This window comes from Delphinus delphis, chromosome 5 (assembly GCF_949987515.2).
Source record: "Delphinus delphis chromosome 5, mDelDel1.2, whole genome shotgun sequence".
NCBI classification, from domain to species: Eukaryota; Metazoa; Chordata; class Mammalia; order Artiodactyla; family Delphinidae; genus Delphinus; species Delphinus delphis.
Genome location: NC_082687.1, coordinates 76090609 through 76109084, shown reverse-complemented (window position 1 = coordinate 76109084; position 18476 = coordinate 76090609). Strand labels below are relative to the sequence as shown.

The window sequence follows — 18476 nt, the reverse complement described above, 5'->3', positions numbered from 1 at the left end:
CAGGTATGCCATGAATATTACATATGCAGATGGAAAAATTAATCAGATTAAAGTAGAAGAGCCTGTTTTGTTTTTTGAACAGGACAGAGTCTTTTCATAAGAGTGAGGACAGGAACCTGAAGGCATCCTACTTCCTAGGGAAAATGTTTGAGATTTAGTGGCTCTCAAATGCATCTTGCCTCTGGCAACACTCAGGATTGCCAGCTTTCTGAACCAAAATTAAAAATGTGCAGTCTAAAAGTTTCTGAAGTTGTGATAAGTCATGGAACAGTAAATTATATGGTCACCAAATTATACGGCTCTCCTCATGGTTTATGTCATAAAACAGTACAGTGTTTTGGGTGCTTCCAGTTATAATGGTGTCCAGAACTGCCCTGGCTTATAATGAACTTGGTGCTTCAGAAGGTTCTATTATAGACAAAGGATTTACTTTCTCGTTAAAAATTTAAATATAAGCTCCTTCCACGGTAAAGACAGCTATCAGCCGCCCTGTGGGTGTCATGTGCAGGTGTTTTTGGTACACTTACAGGTGCACTCACCTGTGACTGCTTTGCTCCTCGTAGGTCTGACTCTTTGCTATTGTTTCTTATCAGTCAGCGACTACACCTCACCATTTGACTTTGGGCTTTGCTGGACCTTTATAAAGTTTTCCATCCATCAACTGGCGGCTTACCTGTTGAATTTACTGTGCATTATCTTTTTCAGTGTCCTGTTGTAATCTGACCTTTGCACATATACAGCCTAGTGCAGCCTTCTTCTGGTGGACTGTGCTCCAAGACCTCTAGATTTTGTTACCTGATTCAGGTATAACCAGTAGATGATGCTGGCTTTACTGCTTAAAAATCAGGCTGTGACTCCGATGGCAGGTCCCAGCCCATACTGGTAGGCACTCATCTTTTAATTTGACCTCAAGTCAGTGTCTTAATCTTTAGCCTGTGCTTGGGTTTGGGGTTACTCTTGAGGTTTCCCTAAGGCACCCCGAATAAATGTTGCGTCTTGTTAATGTTGCAACCACTTAAAACTTGTGGTGCTTCTCACCTGGCTCTGTGCAGTAACTGATCCAGAAGAACCTGGGGAGATAACTGCCTGTGGACCAGCAGGATCATTGTGCCATCACTACTGCCATTTCCCTCTTATGGTTGGTGGAGACAGGGCTCCTCTGAGATGATCTGACAGTCACACATTGCCCCATCAAATATCAGAATGAAGTTCAAGTAGACCCTCTTGTATTCACTTCTATTGCTATGTAACGAGTTACCACACATGTGGAGGCTTAAAACAACATACAGTGATTATCTCACAGTTTCTATGGATCAGGAATTCAGGTCCAAGATAACTGGGTTCTCTGCTTAGTGACTTGCCAGGCTGAAATCAAGGTGTCAGCTAGCTGCATTGTCATCTGACATTCAGGGTCAGTTTCAAGGTTATTCAATTTGTTGGCAAAATTAGTTCCTTGCGGTTGTAGGGCTGACACCCCTGTTTTCTTGCTGGTTATTGGCCAGGGTCGCTCAACTCCTAGAGGCTGCCCTCCGATCCTTTTTCAAAGCCAGCAGAATAATTTCTCCCATGCTTCAAATCTCTCCCTTTAGGAAGGGCCCAAATCCCTTTTAAAGCCCACCTGATTAGTTCAGGCTCATCCAGGATCTCTCTTTTGATTAACTCAAATTCAACTGATTAATGACCTTAATTACTTCTGAAAAGTCCCTTCACCTTTACTATATAATGTAACCTAATCATGGGAATGAATCCCATCATATTCACAATCCTGTCCACACTCGAAGTGGGGGGATTGGGCTTCCCTGGTGGCGCAGTGGTTGAGAGTCTGCCTGCCGATGCAGGGGACACAGGTTTGTGCCCCGGTCCGGGAGGATCCCATATGCCGCGGAGCGGCTGGGCTCGTGAGCCATGGTCGCTGAGCCTGCGCGTCTGGAGCCTGTGCTCCGCAACAGGAGAGGCCACAACAGTGAGAGGCCCGCGTACCGCAAAAAAAAAAAAAAAAAAAAAAAAAAAGTGGGGGATTGCATGTTGTATATGCCAGGGTTGAGAATCTTAGGGTGATCTTTCAATTCTCCCTAACAGACCTCCCTTTTCCGTTTGAAAACCTCATCAGTTATACCACCAATGCCAGAAACTTAGTATTTTTTAAGGGCTCTGGCTACATGTTGGAATTTTTTTTTCAGGAGAAGGAAGGATTTATTATTACTTGCAGTAAGTAAGGAGAACACCAGGGATCCTTCCCAAAACACTATCTCCCTGATATATGTTGGAAGTTTGAAAAGCATTTTAATCTTGGCATTTTTCTCTTATTTGCACCCACAATGACCAAAGGGCACATGAGGGAGAGCAAAGAAAGTTTGAAATATTGATACTCATTCTAAGAATCCCTTTGGAAAAATTGGAGCTATATTTAGAGATGTAGAGACTAAATATGTTCATCACCGCTGGTCATCACAACCCCAATAAATGCAATAACAAGATAGCTGAATGCCATCCCTAAGTTGTTCTCCAGGTACATTTTGGAGATTTTTGGTCAGGATGGGCTTTAACTTTACAAAGTAATAGTAGCTAAACTAATAGCAGTATATACTTGAAAACGAGATAAGTATTTTGGTGGACCTGATAGAGAACTAAGACTTGAAGCATAAGGGGAGGCTTAGGTTCCAAGGCTGGAAACAGGCAGTGGTGGTGATTGGGAATTTGACTCCCAAAACATAACAGGGATCACAAGTGTGCCACAAATGGAGAAGTGTCACAGCCAGGCTCACAGCCTGAAATAGACGGTTAGAATAGGGTTCAACCACCTGTTTACAGAAGCTTGAAAAAGTTATGGGCACCGTCCTGGGTTGTGGTCTATCTTGAGCTACTATCTTTGGATTGAGAGAGGCAAGCAAGGCAGACCTTCCATTATGTACAGGCAAATAATATCCATCCAGGGCTTTGCAGCATTAACAGTTTATTATCACAGGGTGAAAAAACTTATTGGAAAACAGAGCACTCACAGCAGCAGACAAGCTCTTGAAGGTTTATAAATTGCCTGTGGAAAGTAAAGAAAGAAAATAACCATATATTCTATTGCAATTAATTCCCACTCAGAAACCTCATGTTACCCCCGGGGTAATTCCAGTTGCAGATGGAATTCTATGCAAGACAGCATCTATAACAAAACTCAGAGCTGTCAATTGAGCACTAGAAACAGAAACCAATACTTCTTACAGTTGTTGAAAAACTGCAGTCACAATCATTAGAACTGTTTAGAGTTGGCAGGAGAGTAACTGGAGAATGGAAAGATTTAGAAGATGATTCTGTCCTGGAAAGAACACTGTATCAGAAGTCATAAGACCTGAGACCCGGTCCCAACTGCTACTAACTTGTGATCACAAAGGATTGTCACTACCTAGCTACACTATGCACTGAACCTCTCCAGACTCAGCTCCTTACTTGGGAAAGTATGGGTGGAAGAACTTGAGAAATTCTAAGATTCCCTCCAACTTCCAGAATATGATGATTCCATAGTTTGTGGCTGTATATAGCAGGAGAAAGATATTTGTAACCACTGTGCTAAGTAGAAAAATATAGAAAATTGATTGACTTTTTGCTACACTGTATTTTTATATTTTATCTTTTGCCTCACTACTTTGACCCCCAAGGTTAAGGGAAAATGAGAAAAAGCAACCTTTCCAATGCTTATATAAAATCCAACATTTCTCAGCCAACAATTGTTTTTGGAGAAGCCATATCTCCTGCATTAGTTTCGTTGACAGCCATGCTATTATCACATTCTAAGAAGACTTGATCAGCTGCCATTCATGCCTTTGGACAAGTTCGTAAGATACAATGAAAACGGTTGTTGTTTAAGATCCAGGAAGAAACCTGAGTGGGAAAGGAAAATGTAAAAAAAAAAAGAAAAAGCAATTTTGATGATAATTTCAAAGTACTGTTGTGAGAACCAGATGTGATTTCCCACAAGCACCTTAGAGACCTGACTTAATCATAGAATATATTGCTAAGTTAAGTGATGGACCAGTAATCAAAATGAAAGTCAACAATGCTGAGATATATACAAATATACCAAGGTAAAAATTCTACAGTAGAATAGATCAACTTATTTCCAGATACTACAAATGACCTACATGTTTATTTAAAATTCTAGTTTTGACAGTTTTATGAGCTCAACACCTTGTATAAGAGCACCTGAGGGGGGGGAGGGAGATCTGATCTGCATATTTACCTTTTCAGAGTTACCATTGTTCTCCTTCCCCATCCTCTCCTGAGTTACACAATTTTTTCCTTCAGCACATTTTAATGAAAGTCTTCTACCAGCACTGTCAGAAATAATGACAATGTCTTTTTATCACAGAGAACGGCAAACTTGTCAGAATGATACTACAGTAAGAACTCTTAACTAGGTATTTCAGTATCAATATCACATGGGTTTATTTTTGAAGGTGGCATTGCCGATGATGTGAAAATTCTCAAGGATCATTGATACAAAAGATAATAGGATTAATGCTTGGAGTTTGTTCACAATCCTTTACAATCTATGAATAAGTTAATGAATTCCTATGTGATGGCAAGGCAAACACTATGAGTTGAGAAACTCTTCTTGTCAATTTTGAACCTGAAGAGAAGTGAGTATCTGATTACAGAGTGGGCATCAACCATCATTACGGAGAGAGAAGACTTTTCCAAAAGGAAGGTTGATTGGCTGCAGGTTCTGCTGCCCTGAAGTTGGCTTTAGTTGAGCACAGCAACACCATCTATGTGTTTTTCTAAATAACTACTTCTCACAACTATAATATCTTGAATTCATTGATAGTAGAGTCTGAAATGCAGCCAATATTTTTATTTTTATTTATTTTAACATCTTTATTGGAGTATAATTGCTTTACAATGGTGTGTTAGTTTCTGCTGTATTAACAAAGTGAATCAGCTATACATATACATATATCCCCATATCTCCTCCTTCTTGTGTCTCCCTCCCTCCCACCCTCCCTATCCCACCTCTCTAGGTGGTCACAAAGCACAGAGCTGATCTCCCTGTGCTATGCAGCTGCTTCCCACTAGCTATCGGTTTTACAGCCAATATTTTTAAATGGTTCTATTTCTCAAAAATTCACCCAAAGAAGAGTAGAAATTGGCACAACCTTCAGAAGAACAATTAACACTATCTATAAAATTTTAGATGCATGTGTCCTCTGTCTAGAAGTGCCACTGTTGATTCTTTGCAAACGTTCATTAATGTATATGTTCAATATGGAATTCACTCAGCAAAGACATATCTTACCAGGCCCTATTCTAGGCACTTGAGGTAAAGCAGTGAGTAAACAAGATGAAGACCTTGTAGTAGAGTTTACAGACTTGTGGAAGGATGCAGACAATAAACAATATACATCCAGCAATCCCACTCCTGGTTATATACCCAGAAAAAAACCATAATTCGAAAGGATACATGCACCCCAATGTTCATTGCAGCACTATTTACAATAGCCAAGACATGGAAGGAACCTAAGTGTCTATTGACAGAGGAATAGATAAAGAAGATGTGGTATATATTTATATAATGGAATATTACTCAGCCATGAAAGAGAATGGAATAATGTCATTTGCAGCAACATGGATGGACCTAGAGATTATCGTACTAAGTGAAGTAAGTCAGACAAAGACAAATATCTTATGATAGCACTCATATGTGGAATCTAATTTTTAAAAAGGCTGAAACAAATGAACTTGTTTGCAAAAACAGAAACAGGCTTACAGATATCAAAAACAAAGTTATGGTTACCAAAGGGGAAATGTTGGGGGGAGGGATAAATCAGGAGCTTGGAATGAACGTACACACGCTACTATATATAAGATAGATAACCAACAAGGACCTACTGTATAGCACAGGGAACTCTATTCAATATTCTGGGATAACCTATATGAGAAAAGAATCTAAAAAAGAATGATTATATGCATATTTATAACTGAATCACTTTGCTGTACACCTGAAACTAACACAACATTGTAAATCAACTATACTCCAAAAAAATTAAAATTTTTAAAAATTAAACAATACACATAATGAGTAGGAAGATTATAGAGAGGGTTATAAAGTGTTAAGTCTATGAAAAATATAAGGTAGTGCCAGGAGTACAGGTTAAGCTTTTAAAAAAGGTGGTGTGGGGTAGATCTTAATGAAATGGTATTTGAGCAGAGACCTGAAAGAGCTGAGGGAGTTCACCAGGCATATATGAGAAACTGGAAACAACCCAAGTATCCATCCACAGAGAATGTGAAACATGACAGAGCCATTCAGTGGAATTCTGATTCTATGCAACCATTAAAAAGAATGAGGTAGATCAGTGTCCTAGGTCGGATGCCCGGGGAGAAACTGAGGCAGGGATGAGTGTCCTGGAGTTTTATTAGGAAGGACCCTCAGGAGCAAGCCTTGCAAGAACTGGGCTGCAATGCAGTTGCGTCAGAGGCCACAGCCCATCCCACAGGGAGCTTGGGGGTTGGGATGACTCTTCAGAGCTGTCCCAGGGCATAAGGCACAGGACCAGGCTTTTGTATCACCAACTTCCCCACTGACCAGTCATTACAGTACAGTCTTGAAGGAGCCAATTCCCTTTGGTGAAGGGCATTTCAAAGGGAGGCGTTTAGCTGAGAGCTAGCTGTCAGCAGGGGTGAAGGAGCACTGGGCTCCCAGGCAGCACACACAGCCTCCACCACCACCTACACATGCTGAGACCTCCACTGTATATGGTGAAGCCAGGTCCAAGACACTTATATGTAGGGATGTGCTTTTCAGAACTTTTCCCTGAAAGGAATCAACAAGAAACAAATCAGACTTGTTATCCTTAGAAGGAAATGGGGTGTAGGGGGTGGGACTGGAAGGAAGGCAGGGCCCCTTTAAGTCTTTTAAGAGCCCTCTCCTTTTGGAAGTCCCCCTCATATCACAACAAATATAATAAAATGCACCCACATCCCTCATTAAATATGTAATTTGTATATAACTGTGGAAGAGTTGAATTTACTTGAACTATAGTTGACCAGTTGACCAAGTATTACATTTTTGAATACATTTAAGTAAATATTATTTAATTTCTAATTTACAAATTTTCTTTTTTGTCTTTTAGAACCAATACTTCTTTTCAGGTCTTAAATCATTCCATAGGCCCCTGTAAGCTCATAGACTGTATTGACTGTTAGGTCAATAGGCGCTGTTTAGGGAGAAAGAGGCTGGCCCACCTTCTGTTGTCTATGTTTCTATACTCTGATTTTGCTAACATTATAAATGTTTATTTTTACTTATTTATTTAATTTTACATTTTTTATCACTTTAATTAAAAGTTTTGTTTTGAAAAATATTCAGACCTACAGAAGAGTTGCAAAAATGTTATAATGAACTCTCACAGTACCTTGATATAGATTAACCTAATAAATGTTTATTTTTAGAAATCAACCATATAGAGAAATGAGATTATGGGATTTTTTTAAAGTTTCTTTTCTATATATCCACCTTTTAAAAAGAAAAAGAAAGAAATGAAAAAGAAGGAAACGGTATATTAAAGATTAAAGCAACCTAAAAGGGGAGAACCCTCTGAACAAGTTAGCTGCTGCCCTCCTGGGGGGTCCTTTATCATAAGGGACCAGCAGAAAGTACCCATAAGGCTACCCAGTCATCCAGGGTGCTGTGTAGAACTACTCTTGCTCCCCTAAGTTACCACTTGGTCAGAGAGACCCTCCCACCAACAACAGATTATTTTCATCCTCCAGAGAGAGGGGAGACCTCCCTTCAATGGGGTTTTGATCTTCTCAACAAGAAGCGAGGTTGGTAAATAATTTTTGAGAAAAAATTAAACTGGAGGTAGAAGACAGCACCACACAGTGTCTTGGGATCCGTGCCTGCACAGCACAGGGATTATCCTAAAAACATTAAGCTGTGCCAACCCAAGGCACAGCTGGGAGGGCCAGGGTTAGAGGAAGGTTTCACTGCAGGGGTGACCTTCACCTGGCTGTTTGGTCAAGGTAAGGTAACTCAAGCTAATTTTAACATAAACCAATATTTTAAAGATGAAGAAGCTCCTGATTAAGTATCTGATCTCCAAGGAGTTATAGAAATGGGACTAAAATGACATTTAATCAACTACAAATGGCATGTAAGACTTTCTTAACATAACATAGTGATTGAGCAAGTGAGTTTTAGAGTCAGAAATATGGGGTTCAAATCCTGCCTCTGCCACTTATTGGTTTGGGGACCTTCAGCAAGTAATTTCACATCACCAGGTCTCAGTTTTATCAATGGTGAAATGGGCATAATAGTATCTCTTACTTCATAATGAAAAGATTAAATAAGATAATTTACTACACTGAAAATATTTAGTCCAGTGCCTGGGACATAGTAAGTGCTCAATAATGTTGACCAGTACCAAAGGTTTCACATATTTCTTCTCAGTGACCTTATAAAACCCTGGGAGGTAGATGTTATAAACCTCCTTTCAGAGAAGACACAGCAGCAGAGACTCAGAAAGGTCACCAAGACCACATGGCTAATAACTGATGGAACCAAAATTCCTCCACAAGACTCCTGACTCCTAAGTTTAGGGTGTTTTCCACTAGAGTATGGATGATAAATTAAACACCAGCCAATCATTTAACATTTGTTTTTAAATGATACAGTATCACGGCATGTATTATCTTACTTTCTTTGCAGTACTCACCTTTTTACTGCAGTAAGTCAAAGAGTAGAGGATATTCCGTCTTTAGAACGATAGAATTTGGATGGGTTCATTTCTTGGGGATACTTAGAGTTCATGACGACATGTGAAGAAATGAATCCATGAACTCTACCCTGTAGTACTATTCATATTGGTTGTTTTTCTCTGTTATTGGTAGAACAAAATCAGTATCTCTGAGAATGAATCGCTCTCAGTCAAAAGGCAGCAGTGGCTCCGTATAATTACTTCCTTGTCTGGGCACTAGATGTCACACTAAGTAAAATTTTAGAAGTTATTCTTCAAAGTAGGGTGTGGCATAGAGTCTAAACCTTAGCTATGAAAAACCATAGCTTTATATTTCTAGTAGAATGTAGTTAAAGATGTACTTTCACTAACAGAAGAACTCAGAAAAAAAGAACTGTTAATTAGAAAATATAATTGGAGGAATCTTAAATATGTGCAAATCCTTGTACATCCATGATACCTCAATAGTGTGTGTATGTTTGTGTGTGTATGTGTGTGTATGTGTGTGTGTGTGTGTGTGTGTGTGTGTGTGTAGGTGGAGTAGCAGCCTATTGTCATGTCTGTTAAAAAGACACATTCTACTTATTATACACGTAAAATGATATTTCCTTCCAGAAACAAAGCGATTTTTCTAGAGGCAGGTAGTGCATACATATCCACAGTCATTTGTGAGAAGCTGAGATGGTGAGAAGCTGTTCTTCCCCGGGAAAAGATTCAGACATGGCTCTAACCTGCAAAGGGATGGAGGAGGTGAAAGAGGAGGTAATGACAGTGAAGTTCATTAAACCCTGAATGGTCTCAGGGAAGGATATGGAATCATCTCTCTTGTACAGTTTACACAAAGAAGATATAGCAGATGCCTACCAGCCTTCTGAAACTCATTTATCCCTTGATTTTAGCTCTCAGAAATCTAAATGAGAATCATGGATGGAGATTTGGATGTACATTATTTCCTTTTTGAAAATATTTGTGCTTTTAAAGGATGTCGAGGAATATGAGCTCAGTATATAATAAAGTTAGATAATTATATCCCATAATTTACATGTGTTACTGAAACTTCAGTGAGTTTCCGTTGAAATGCTTTGAATTAATTGGAAGCTAGAGAGAATCAAGTCTTACTTTTAGCAGTTATAGTGCATCTTTTTTTAAAAGTAACTCAATAAGGCTTCCCTGGTGGTGCAGTGGTTGAGAGTCTGCCTGCTGATGCAGGGGACACGGGTTCGTGCCCCGGTCCAGGAAGATCCCACCTGCCACGGAGCGGCTAGGCCCGTGAGCCGTGGCTGCTGAGCCTGCACGTCCGGAGCCTGTGCTCTGCAACGGGAGAGGCCACAACACTGAGAGGCCCGCGTACCGCAAAAAAAACAAAACAAACAAACAAACAAAAATAGTAACTCAGTAATGAATTTGGACTGTGTCTAATGATCTACACATGAATATAGTCATATGTTTCTGTATGTAATTAATGTTGTAAACATTGTAAATATTGTTTCCTAAGTTTCAGTGTTTTCTAGATAGTGTATAATAACAGGTGATTCCCACTGGATTTAATTAGTCCTCTATCAGTTTGGCAAATTTCGGTGCCGTGATTAAGTTAAGACCCCTCTGATAAGCAAGCTTACGATTGATGAAATATGACTCTTTGGGTTTGGGGTTCATCCATGTCTTTCTCTTATTCAGGAGATGGACGGTCAGTCATTTGAATGGTGCCCTCTACAACTAGATGGTTCTCTTTGGCTCTCAAATCCTGCTGTGACTTGGGCCTTTTTCCCCCAGATATTAATATTGCTGCTGCCTTGGGTTTTAACATCCTGAGGTTGCCTAGGGTCCTGAGTGAATCTTTCATTTTCTCCCCGAGCACTAAGGGAGAGGTGAGTGCTGTGACGATGGCAGCCCAGGCTGCTTCTCCAAGAATTCAAACAGCCACTTAGGACATCACTAGACTATTAGTTTTCTAAGGAGAAAAAAATGGCTCCAAAATAAAATGTAGACAGAGCTATTTCTCTGTCAAGCCAAAGTTTGTTTGTGTGTATGTGTCAGTGGCGGGGCGGGGGTAGTGAATGAGAAGGTCAGCTCTGTATTCACTAAACAGTTATTGATATTGAATGCACACTGTGCTGGGCTCCAGGGAATTATAGGGATTGTCCCGGCTCAGATAGAGTAAAATCAGTGCCCCTCATCCTGGCCGACTATTCTTACATCTTGTGTTTGGACTGTTACTGCTTAAGATAACTATCAGAGCTGTTGAGTGCCCTTTCTGGTTTTCCCACTGGCTTGCCTTTGGATCATGACATGTCATCTCCAGACCCTGCTCTCACACATACAGACCATACTAAAGGAATGACTGACACTTTGTTAAGGCTCAGCTGATTTCTATTCAACAAGTAGTAATTGAGTACCTACAATAGGATAGGCCTACAAGGAATCAAAAAATGAATGACACGTACCTGCCTTGAGAAGCTTAGAAAAGAGGAAAGAGGGTAAGACAGGGATACCATTCACAGATAATACCTTGGGTTGGAAACCCCAGGTTGCTAGTTAGATAGTGTGAGAAGTAAGAGGGACTAATAAAGCATCTGGGAGCCCTGTACACGCACTTATTTGCTCCTCACAACAACACAGTGGAGAAATTGAGTCACAGAGAGGTGGTAACTTCTCAAAAGTCACCCAGCTGGGTGATGGTGAAACTGAGCTCGAACTGGAACCCACATCTGAGGGCTCGCAAAGTCTGTGCTGTTAATCACCACGTTCTCTCACAGTCAGGATATACACCTACAGCTTACAAGAAGAGCTCTGGGAGATGAGCTGTGGAACCTGCAGACCGTGGGCTTCTATTGTATCTATGAGCCATATTTTATTTCCTGACAGGTCATGGGTTGACAGCGGTCAAGGAAAAAGCAGGGGCCACCCTCCGGATTCATAGTGTGAATTCTGCCTCTTCCGAAGGGGCCCAACCTGATACTGCAAATGAAATCCCTCACAGTGAGTGGCGCATTTATTTGGGGATTTCTTGGACTTGGGCTGCATTACACCACGTGCACAAATAGAGTTCCAAGTTCACATCAGCAAAACGAACTCTAAAAGGGTGTTTTTCTCTTTAGTAGCAGTTGCAGCCGCAGATCAGAGGCCTGCAGAAAGCCCGCTCACTTCTCCTTCATCGGGGTCTCGGGGCATGCTGTCAGCCATCACCAATGCGGTTCAGAACACAGTGAGTCGTTGGCTGCTTCCTCTGTTTTCCCTGAGGTCTGCCAGTGCCTTTTTTTGATATTTCTATTTACCAGTGACCTAGATACATCAGAGAAAAGATGGTCTTGCTCATAACTTTGGATTATGATTTTGTTATGCTTTCTCCCACGGAGTAGGCGTGACCTTGGAACCAAAATGATAAGAACAAAATGAAATATATTTTATGTTTAAAAGAAGGGAGCTGCTTAGAAGGAACATTGTTCAGTCTGATATAACAGTGTCCTTTCCAATGGCTGCAAGGACAGCCTCTGCTTGCGGGGAGAGAGGGCTCTTTCTTAGAGCTGTTTTTCTGAGATGCTCTATGTTTCTTAACCTTCAATTTGAAAAATTATAAAGTGATTCAGGTATATATATATATATATATATATATATATATATCAGTAAAGAATCAGGAACATTCCCCAACATGTTACTAAAGTGTTTCCAGATAACTAAGACCAACATTCTTCCTCCATCCCTACCTCCCAATTCCCACTCTCCTCTTTCCTTGAATAGCCCTAATACACATCCCTCCTTCCCAGGCCCCTTCCTTTTAAAGAAGCTTAAGAAGCTTGTTATTGACAACAAAACACTAATGAATAATGAAAAAAGGGGGATGCACCCCAACTGAGATAAGGCAGTTAGCTGGTCTTCAGGATCAGAAGGAAAAGATTTACTTTCTGCTATGTGAAACCAAATAACTAGTTTTTTAAGAAATATGGCTCACATCCAATTTATTCATTCATTCATTTAAAAAAAAAAGGTAATTAGCTTTCATTATATCCCAAGAGCTATGCTAGATGCTGGGCATAAGCTGGAAGAGGGCATAACATCCTGGAAGGTGGAGGCAACTTAACAGTTATCAAATGCAATGCTGTATGGGAAGAAGAGGGGGCTGTGGACACACGTATGGGGGTGTCTTAGCCAGACTTCAGGTCAGGGTATGCCAGAAATAGGAAATGACTGTTCCTTTCCTTGATACTTGAGGTCCTCTAGACTAAGCAGGGAGAAGGGGGGTCAGCAAGTATGTTTTAGGAGTCGGATAGCAGTACAAGTCCAGTATGCCCACGGCAGGTGTGTGGGGAGGGTTGTAGGGCTGGGGATGGGGCAGAGCACTTTCATTACCTCTGGCGTAAGAAGTGAATTCGTGGGGACTTCCCTGGTGGTCTAGTGGCTAAGACTGCACGCTCCCAATGCAAGGGAAGAGAGTTTGATCCCTGGTCAGGGAACTAAGATCCCACATGCCTCATGCTACAAAGGCACGGCCAAAAAAAAAGAAAAGAAAAAAAAAAAGGAAGTAAATCCATGGTCTCCCTGAGCTACGAGGCAGGGCCCTCTGAGTTTGTTCTCAGCATCCTCACATTCCTTTCTGTGCGCTCTCCAACCTTCCGGTTCTCCCTTTACCCAAGCTCCAGACGCTCCCCCACCAAGTCTGCCCTTACTCAAAGTCCCTTCATCCTTCCTTCTCCCATCTTATTCTCTACTGAAGTAATCCCTCACAGGATGTTAGGAGAAAGTAAATCAAATTATGCAAAAGTGTGAATTGCTGATATCCCCTAGTCCTCCCAAAATATGTGCATTTAAAAATCTGTTTTGGGGCTTCCCTGGTGGCGCAGTGGTTGAGAGTCTGCCTGCCGATGTGGGGGACGCGGGTTCGTGCCCCGGTCTGGCAAGATCCCACATGCCGCGGAGCGGCTGGGCCTGTGAACCATGGCCGCTGAGCCTGCGCGTCCGGAGCCTGTGCTCCGCAACGGGAGAGGCCACAACAGTGAGAGGCCCGCGTACCGCCAAAAATAATAATAATAATAATCTGTTTTGTAGTGTGATTATTGATTGGCTCCCAAATCGGAAAACAGTCTAAATGTTCAAGATGGAGATGACTAATAAAGCATATTAATCAGTGAAATCAAATATTGCTGTTGAAGTGACAATTATGAAAATGGATAATGCATATAAAGAATAATGTAATAATAAATATAACCTATGCAAACTCATGTAAGGTGAGAAAAAAACACAGATATATGCATATTGTAATTGTAGTTGTATAGTTGGGGTATAGGCAAAGAAGATGTTGCAAAGAAATGTAAGCAGTTCTGTTTGTATGTTTATGTGTATGTGTATGTTATGTGTATGTGTATGTGTATGTGTATGTAAGTTTATGTGAGTAAATCTTGGTTGTTTTACTCTTTTTTTTAGAAAGAGAAACAGTGACTGGCAAAGGAATTTGCAGTGGTTAACTACATAATAGAACAATTTCTAAAGCCAGAAGCACATGGAATCAACCTGTCTTATTTCATGAAAATACTAATTATAGGCGGTTATTGCTACTTTCTGAAAGTATGCAAGAGCCACTGAAACAGCCTGAGGGTCCTACACTCTAGGGCCCTATATTAAAGAATTCCCTAAACTGGCAAGAGTATTTGACATTTTTATAGACTGTTCCAAATGATTCTGCTACTTGGGTTAAAATTTTTTCAAACAAAAACAGCAATTGGGTCACCTATTAATTTTTTGTCTTAGGAACATATCTATTCATACACACAGCCAATAAAATTAATCCCTAATGTGCTTTGGTTTTCTTAAGCATCCTTATTTAATAACATTGCATGTCCTACAAAGTTATATGACATACGCTCTTCCACGGAAAAGAAAATAGGATTAAATGGATGATACATCTGATGAGAAAAAACTGTGACTTTATATTGCTTTTCATATTTGAAGATAGTGCAGTCTAGGAGGTGCTGACTGCCTCGGAACAGCAAAACATGAAAACCTAATCTCATGCAATTATCTCATTGGCAGGGTAAAAGCGTCTTAACAGGTGGTCTTGATGCTCTGGAATTCATTGGCAAGAAAACTATGAACGTCCTTGCAGAAAGTGACCCAGGTTTTAAGCGGACCAAGACACTCATGGAGAGAACCGTTTCCTTATCTCAGGTGGGATTATGTACTTTTGTGATTCGTTCTTTCAGTCAATAAAGTGAATACATTTTTATTTACCTTTTTAAATAGATGTTTTAAAGCACATGTCAAATTCAAATGACACAAAATATCAGGGAGTGAAAATTGAGTTTCTAATACACCCCTTTCCCCAGCCACACATCATGGGAGACAACCATTGTTAACAACTTCTTACGGATTCTATCAGAGACATTATACAGACAGATTTAGATATAGCTATAGATATGGATATAGATATGACTATATAGATAGATGTAGCTAAACATATACATATATATACATGTGCACATATATACATACCAACTTTTTCAACCAAATGTTAGCAAACTAACCATGCTCCTTTGTACCTTGCTTTATTAAGTATAAATTATACTTAATAATTTCTTGAGGATGATTCCATTGATGCCATTTGTCTTAGTCCATTCGGGCTGCTATAACAGAATACTGCAGACTGGGGGGCTAATAAACAACAAACAGTTATTTCTCAAACTTCTGGAGTCTGGGAAGTTCAAGATCAGAATAGCAGCAGATTCAGTGTCTGGTAAGGGCCTGCTTTCTGATTCATAGACAGACGTTTTCACACAGTTTCTTCGCATGGTAGAAGAAGGCAAAGGAGCTCTCTGGGTCTCTTTTATAAGGACATGAATCCTGTTCGTAAGGGTTCCACCCTCATGACTGAATCACCTCCCCAAGACCCCACCTCCAAATATCATCACACTGGGGATTATGTGTCAACATAAGAATTTTGGGCAAACACAAACATTCAGTCTATATTACGATTATATTCCAGCTCTACCACGTTCTAGCTACATGACCTTGAGCAGACGACTTAACCCTTCTGTGCCTCAGAGTACTCATCTGTACACTGGGAACATCAATACCTACTGATAGCTTTGTTGTGAGGATGAAATGAGTTAGAATAGAACCTGACTCATAGTTAGCACCCAAGAATGTTAGTTGTGGTCATTGTCTTTTTTATGTATCAAGATGATAGGTAGAAATGGTATCTCATTGGAATTTTAATTTATATTTCTCTTACTATGTGCAAGGCTAGACTTCTCCTCTCATACTTCCAGCTCTAAAGTGTTCCTCCTTGAGAAATATGGTATGAAGAATTTAATCTATGTTTTGCTTACTTACAGTAGTCAGTAAAATTAAAAATAATGTTTATCTTATTTTCCAAATACAAAACTCTAATACTGAACTTGCTCTTTCAGTTGACACATGACCAGCTCAGACCCCATAGTGTCAATCATGCCCCTTTTCCCCTTCCCCCTTAAGAGTCTGATACACCAGGTCTCTCTATGTCTTATCAAAATCAGGAGCAGCAGATGCAGGATCTTACAAATTTCACAGGCAGGACAAACACATCTTCCCATGGCTCAGTGCTGGGAAGCCACGAAAGAGCTATCACTGGCAACAGGTGAGTGGCAGCTCCTGAAAAGTTTGATTTTTAGGTTATTTCTTCTTGGCTCTTCCAGAATAACCCACATATAACCACTGTGATATTATAGCCCAGGTAGGGACTTGGTAGGATCAGCTAGACCATCACCCTCCTGATCCTTAAAGAAGAAAATAGATTTTGTATTAATCAGGACATTAACACTAGATGTTGTACAAATACAAAACAAAACCAAAAATAATAATAATAACCCAAGTATCAATGTGGCTTAAAATGAAGACGTTTTATCTTTCATTCCTATAGCGTTAGCGTTCGTGGGCAGCCCACGTCTTGTGGCTCCACCATCTTAAAATCCTTTACTTCCAGCCTCATAGAAAGGGGAGAAAAATACGTGGGGGGCCACTGCCCACTTCAGCTTCCTTCCGAACAGTAATTTTTCATTCGGTCATTCACTCCACAATGCATTCTGAATGTCCGCTATGTGCTAGGCACTGTTCTAAGCACCTGAGATACATCAGTGGTCGAAATGAGTAAATATCCCTGCATTATGGAGATTTGCTCTAGTGAGGAGGGACAAACAAACAATAAACAGTATCTCATATTTTAGAAGATGATGAGTGCTGTCAAAAAAATAGAAAAAGTAGAGCAGAAAGAGGGTAATCAGGAATATGGGAGTGAGGGGCAGGTTAAGTATTAAGTCAGATTGTGAGGGAGAACTTCATGAAGATAGATGAATGACGTTTGAGCAAATACTTGAAGGAGATGAAGACTTGACTATGCAGAATCTGGGTGAGGCGCATTTCAAGCAGAAAGAGCAGCTTGTGCAAAGGCCCTGAGGCAGGAGTGTCTGGTATGAACAAGGAAGCGTAAGGATGCTGTGTGGTGGGAGAGGAGTGAGCCAGGATGAGAGTTGCTGAAGATGAGGCCAGTGTGGTCATGGGGAGCAGGTGATGGAAGATTGTGGAGGGCGTTTGTAAGAACCTTTGACTTCACTATTAGTGAAAAAGGGAGACCATTGCAACGTTTTGGAGTGACAAGATCTGATTTTAAAAGTATCACTCTAGTTATGGTGTTGAAAACAGACTAGGTTGGGGGGAGGGTGAAGGGCAGGGAGGCCAGTTAGAGTGTGTATCAGCCTACATCCTCCCGGAAGCAGATGCCAAGGTAAGTTTAAACGTGCAAGGATTTTATTGGTAGAAATGACAATGTGAGAGAAAATTGTGGGAGTTGGGGGAGAGCCATAAGACCACAATGCAAGTCTGATCCCAGTGGAGGGGAACAAGAAAGGAGACTGGGTGCAATCATCCTAGACTGCTGTGCAGTCTAAGGAAGGTTTGGCAAAGCCATGGGAGAGTCCTTCAGCCAAAGTCCACTGACAGGAGTTTCCGTCTCTCAGGAGAAGGTCTGCCCTAACATCCCTGCTGCACCAGTGATTGGCAGGGGGAGGTGGTAAGAGGCATGACCTCAGTGAAAATGAAGAGTGGGTTTCAAAGCGCACCCTCGGGGCTCTTGGTCATTTATGCTCCCCTCTCACAGCCTCCTCAGGAGGCATTTGCACGTATCTAAACAAAGGATAATGGTGGCTCAGAGCAGTGTGAAGCCATGAAGGTGGTGATGAAGGCTGGTTCTGGGTGTAGTTTGAAGGTCAATCCAGAGTTCCTGGTGGACTGAGTATGGAGTATGACATAAAAGGAAGAGGCACGGATGATTCCAGGGTTTTTGCCTGAGCAGCTACAAGGATGAAGCTGCCATCAACTGAGAGAGGGACATCTGTTACGTTTTTCCTAATCCACACTAAATAACTCTAGACATCAGAAATGTTCATGCATGCCCTCCCTAAGTTTCTCATGCATTCTATCTTACTCTTTGAATAACGTGGGGACAGGGTGATTCTCAGATCCCACTGGTGTAAGTTTCCAAAGCTGCCCTTCTGTCCCAAAGTCTTCCACGCCAGAATCACTCACTGCTATTTAAACCAATCTCCTTTTCTTCTCCGGAAGGAATGTAGCAGCAGCACCCCGAAAGCCAGTTAATTCTTCTTTAGGCCACTTTAATTTCACTCTTCATTTCTTGGGTGAATCCACATCGTTCCAAAGTGACAATTTCCCTTTACCTTTTATTGCATCCCTTTTTCCCTCTAACCTGAATCAGAATTTAGAGATGGA

At 40.8% G+C, this 18476-nt stretch overlaps 1 protein-coding gene across 2 annotated transcripts in view; it reads left to right on the top strand.

Moving 5' to 3' along the window:
* FAM114A1 (family with sequence similarity 114 member A1) overlaps nucleotides 1-18476 on the top strand; it is a 65810-nt gene that overhangs the window by 20155 nt on the left and 27179 nt on the right. The window contains exons 5-7 of one of the 2 annotated variants that reach the window (XM_060012695.1): nucleotides 11592-11705; nucleotides 11828-11931; nucleotides 14751-14885. In XM_060012695.1, coding sequence (XP_059868678.1) covers nucleotides 11592-11705; nucleotides 11828-11931; nucleotides 14751-14885 — 353 coding nt within the window. Of the gene's footprint in view, nucleotides 1-11591; nucleotides 11706-11824; nucleotides 11932-14750; nucleotides 14886-18476 lie in introns of both variants that reach the window. The other variant, XM_060012694.1, reaches the window with a different exon arrangement.